This window comes from Epinephelus moara, unplaced genomic scaffold (assembly GCF_006386435.1).
Source record: "Epinephelus moara isolate mb unplaced genomic scaffold, YSFRI_EMoa_1.0 scaffold878, whole genome shotgun sequence".
Classification (NCBI taxonomy): domain Eukaryota; kingdom Metazoa; phylum Chordata; class Actinopteri; order Perciformes; family Serranidae; genus Epinephelus; species Epinephelus moara.
In genome coordinates, this window is record NW_026082848.1 from 5,270 (window position 1) to 10,257 (window position 4,988).

The 4,988-nt window shown below is 40.4% G+C and overlaps 1 protein-coding gene across 1 annotated transcript; it reads left to right on the forward strand.

Moving 5' to 3' along the window:
• The first annotated feature begins 212 nt into the window (after positions 1-212).
• LOC126387566 (serine incorporator 4-like) lies at positions 213-2,779 on the forward strand. The gene is made up of 3 exons (XM_050040089.1): positions 213-335; positions 542-654; positions 2,434-2,779. Exons 1-3 carry the CDS (start codon positions 223-225, stop codon positions 2,769-2,771), a joined length of 564 nt encoding a protein of 187 aa, XP_049896046.1. The 5' UTR covers positions 213-222; the 3' UTR covers positions 2,772-2,779.
• The last annotated feature ends 2,209 nt before the right edge of the window (positions 2,780-4,988 follow it).

Sequence of the window (4,988 nt, forward strand, 5' to 3'; positions counted from 1 at the left end):
TTATTCAATCTGCAGCTTTTCCAGAGTCAGTATAATTTGTATTATCATACTGATCTGTTCCACAGTAATATGGACTGTGTATCTGTTCTGCTGGTTTAACTTTGGAATGCAACACTAAAAGCCACTAAATGTTTTCCATGGACTGATAGAGATGAACCAAAATGATACTGTGATGGAAAGTAATGTGCTGTGGTGTTCTCCATGTCAGTGGTGTATCAGGGCATGAACATGACCGTCTGTTACCCCAGTGTGGGACAAGATGGCATCCAGAAAGAAGGCAATGCTGTAGCCATAATTGGAGCTGCCATCATGTACTGCTGCGTCCTCTTTGCATGGTGACTAGACTCTTTCTCTTTCAACACAATGTTCATGTAAACGAGTACTGTACTGAATAAAATGTCATTACAGCATAACAGTGCACTTTAAACATATATTACAGAAACATCACTTTCATGAATTGGTGCAATGACAAAAATACTTGTACTTTTACATGTCTGAAAGGAGGAATTATTTGTGTTTTCTAATCTCATTTTCCCCTCAGTAATGAAGCTTCCTACCTGGCAGAGGTGTTTGGTCCGTTTTGGATGATCAAAGTTTACCGTTACGAGTTCCAGAAAGCCACCTGCTGCTTCTGCTGCCCTGAGGAAGAGGAAGGTCTGTACTAATGCAGTTGACATCACACTTCAATATGCCTTGTATTGTGTTTTTACATCCATAAACCACACATTCTCTAATATTAAGATAGAAGGAAGATAAGCAGGAGGTCCAGGATCAGCAAAGCTCTGCATTCAGCTGGTAGTTGGTTACACAAAGCATAAGGAAATTTTAAGTCTGTTTTAATTTCCATTTTATTTTCCGGTATCTTACCTGCTTCGCAAAGAGTGATGCTGAATCTAATCAGTCTGCAGTTCAAACAAACAAGAGCAGAAGGAACATAGACATCAAAAAATTCTTAAAGGTTTACTCTTTAACTGGAAAAGACATGTACCTACTGACTGTGATGTAACTTTCTGTAGGTGCCTAAAGGCCACTGTTTGCAGTGATTAGGTCCTAAAAAATAAAAATAAACACTCGGACAACATTTGCAGCTGGCAAAACTGCTAGCTGGCAAAGATGCATGTAAACAATTCATGATTTTAAATATATACACATTAAGGATATGTACACTGTATTTTAGTAAGAAACACTTAAAGTAAATTCCACATTCGTTTGTTTAAACTGGCAGAGGAGGAGGAGGAGAGCAGGTTGTCCCATAAACAGAAGATCGGTGGTTCGATTCTTGGCTCCTCCGCTCTGCATGTCAGAGTGTTCATGAATGTCACATGTAGTGTAAAGCAATTTGAGTGGTTGGAAGTCCATTTACCAAGGCTACCTTTAATGACACAACATTTTATCTATTTTTTTTAAAATAACCAAGATGCATTACAAAAACGGAAATTAGTTGCTGCACATGGTTAGAAAAAAATAAAGGCTTTTGGTCACAGAGATTTCTTTGAGCCAGCATCTAGTGGACATCAGATAGTTTGAGTTTGGGAGTAGCACATTCTTTTTCATAAATGTGATGTGTACTGTATATTCCAAAAAATATTATAAAAGAAACTGACACCTACAAACATAATGTGTAATAAAAGACGGACGGACATATAAATGTACTTTAAATATTGTGTTTTTAAAGTCAGCATCAGATCTGGTGTGTATGGACAGATAAAATTGTAGGTTTGTGACTTAAGTGAAAGTCCACATTTGGCTTTGATCATTGCAGTGTGTGTGTAGTGTTCTCATGCAGGGTGTATGGAAACTTTGACTAAACACCAAGGTAAACCAATGCCAATAAAGAGTCTGAAATAAGTTTGACCATTTACTGTTACTGTTCTTCAGTGACAACTGTTGAAAACTGTAAATAAAAACAATACAAAAGTATTAAGTATCCTTTTTTTTTTAACTTAACATTGCATTGTACATAAATGTAAATAAACATGTTTTTAACTAACTTCTCAATTTTAATTTTTTGCAAATAGCATACTTCTTAACATTTCTAAAATCATAAAAATCAACTTACACCATTGCCTCTATGATATGTATCAGAGGACTGCAATGGATTGCTCTAGGAGCATGAAGCACGTTTCTCATTGGCGGGACTAGGTAAACAGGAAGTAACTGAACAGGAAATGACCTAACAGGATGTGGTGTCATTATGTTTCAAAAAATAAAACACCAATATACATTTAACAACTCAATTAAACAGCCAAGTAATAATCCGCTCCTTACTTATAACCAGAAACTAAATTAAATTGTGAACAAATGAACTGGAAAATGAAAATGACACTCAAGGTAACACAGTGTGCAGATTGACCAAACTGAACCACTATAAAATCAGTGCTGTTTGAATTTGAAAGCAGGCCTCAGCTTTGTTTATAAATTTGTCCTTTTCAGGTGAGGATGAGTTTGTGATGGATGACGAGAACAAAGGCTGTCAGAAGGTCATTCACAACGAGACGCAGAGAGTGGCCTACAGCTACTTCTTCTTCCATTTTGTCTTTTTCTTGGCCTCGCTTTATGTCATGATGACCCTCACTAACTGGTTCAGGTTAGTTAACGACACAGTGCTTGTTCTTATTGAGATTCTTATGATTTCTAAAGGACTGTATAAAATTCCTATGGAGGAGAGGGGATCAGAAGAGGTAGAGGATTATGTATTTTTTATATTTTTGGAAGTAGATCATTTTGTCATTTGCCTTTTAGCAGTTTCTCTGGGGATAAATAAAGTTTGACCTTATTTTATTACTGTGAGCCCCGCTGTCTCAGAGGTTGCTCTCTGTTGTCCTCAGAGCCTAGCAACAGGGCTCTTTTTCTTTTGCCATGTAGAGTTTCCACAGTTATGGTACTCAAGATAAGAGATAAGATAAGATACACCTTTATTGATCCCATAATTGAGAAATTCCAGTGTTACAGCAGTCAAGGAGAAAGAGTCAGATTAAAGATTTCAAAATTAAACTTAAAAAACTTAAATAACTAGGCATGCAAATAAGTACAAAAATACAAGAGACGGCGATAAATAACAATAANTGTGACTCAAAACACAAAGTGACACCTAGTGGACAACTTAGTGTCCCACACACACACATTAACCCCTTGAAATGGCCCTTACACACCGGCCCCTAATTGTAATGACTTACAGGCATAACAATTCCAATATTTACAAAGTAAGGAGCCATAACCAAAATGATACAATGATGAACATGATTTACCACATTCTTAGTCACATATTCCAAATACACAGAATACTTCGAATGACCTGCTAACCTTCATTCTCATGTAACAGGCAAAGTTTAGTCACAGGCCTTTCAATGACACTAGACTTCGTCTGCAGACGCACCGAGCGCACAAATCCTTTTTTATCATGGAAAGCCTCCAAGACTCTTCCGAGTGGCCAGGAGCCTCTTGGGGCAGTGGGATCCATTATGACGACAATATCTCCAGATCTCAGATTTCTCCTCTTTTGGTTCCATTTTTGCCTTTCCTGCAGCAAAGGTAGATATTCTCGTATCCAACGTTTCCAGAAGAGATCAGAGATGTACTGAACCTGCTTCCATCTTCGCTTTACATACAGGTCATGTGGTTGAAACAATCCAGGTGGCAATGATGGTTTTCCTTTCATGAGGAGGATATGGTTGGGAGTGAGCGGCTCGAGATCATTTGGATCATCCGACAGCTTAGTGATAGGCCGATCATTTAAAATGGCCTCAGCTTCACACATGACAGTATGAAGCCCGTCATCATCCAAAATCTGCTGTCGAAGAACCGAACTGAGAATCCTTCTCACCATGCGGATTACACGCTCCCAAACGCCACCATGATGTGAGCCTGCTGGAGGATTGAAACACCACTTAACTCCCCTTTGCTGCAGCACTCCTTGAATCCGTGTATGATTCAGAGCTGCCAAAGCCTCCCTGAGCTCCCTCTCTGCTCCAATGAAGTTGGTTGCATTATCGGATTGAATGTGAGCCACTTGACCTCTCCTGGAGATGAAACGACGCAGAGCGTTGATGCATGCGTCTGTGTCCAGAGAATTAGCCACTTCCAAATGGACTGCTCTGCTTGCCAGACAGGTGAATATTACTCCATAACGCTTGACTGTGCCTCGTCCTTTCCTCACCTCAATCGGTCCAAAGTAGTCGATTCCCACATTAGTGAACGGTGGATGATCAGGAAGAATCCTCTCCTTTGGCAAATCTGCCATCTTTTGCTCCACCATTCTGCCATTGTATCTCTTACAAAAGCTACATTCAGCTATCATTCTCCTCACGGCTGCGTTGGCACTTGTCACCCAGTACTTCCTCCTCAGCGTGGACAGCGTGTGGTTGCGACCACTATGGCCAAGCTGTTGGTGAATGTGCTTGAGAATGAGAGTGGCTACATGTTGATCCTTTGAGAGGATGAGCGGATGTTTAATTTCCTCTGGCAAGGAGCCTTTTGTCAACCGTCCACCAACTCTCAAGAGCCTATTATCCAAATACGGATCCAACCTGTAGAAGGTACTTTGCCTGCTCACTGTAGTTTTCCCTGATGACAATACAGAAATCTCCTCTTCAAACTTTTGATGCTGACAGTATCGAATGATGGCAAGCTCAGCCTCCAAAAGATCCTCTGTTAACAAACCTTGTCCTCTTGGACACTGCTTCTCCTGCCGCATGACATTGTCTAGCCTTGGTGTGCTGACATCAGAGGCCTCTGTCTCACGCCTCCAGTGACTCATCTCCAAAAGAGTCTTTCTCAGCTTCAGGAACCACGCAACTGCTACCTTCAGCTTCCTCCAATCTGAAAAGTAGGCCAATATCCGACTAGTGGCATCAGGTGAGCTGTCCACATCAATAGCATTCACCATGGCTTCCTTCTTGACCTCCAGGTCATCTGCTCCTATCGCAGTCTCCACCACACTCGCTGGCCATTCCTCTTCAGCTCTACACAAAAACATTGGACCATGAATC

What these genes read in the sequence shown, in the direction of transcription:
- LOC126387566 (XM_050040089.1), top strand. Translation starts at nt 223, where the DNA reads ATGAACATGACCGTCTGTTACCCCAGTGTGGGACAAGATGGCATCCAG. An exon ending in TGCTGCGTCCTCTTTGCATG is followed by an intron (nt 336 to 541) that starts GTGACTAGACTC and finishes TTTTCCCCTCAG; the next exon opens with TAATGAAGCTTCCTACCTGG. An exon ending in CTGCCCTGAGGAAGAGGAAG is followed by an intron (nt 655 to 2,433) that starts GTCTGTACTAAT and finishes TGTCCTTTTCAG; the next exon opens with GTGAGGATGAGTTTGTGATG.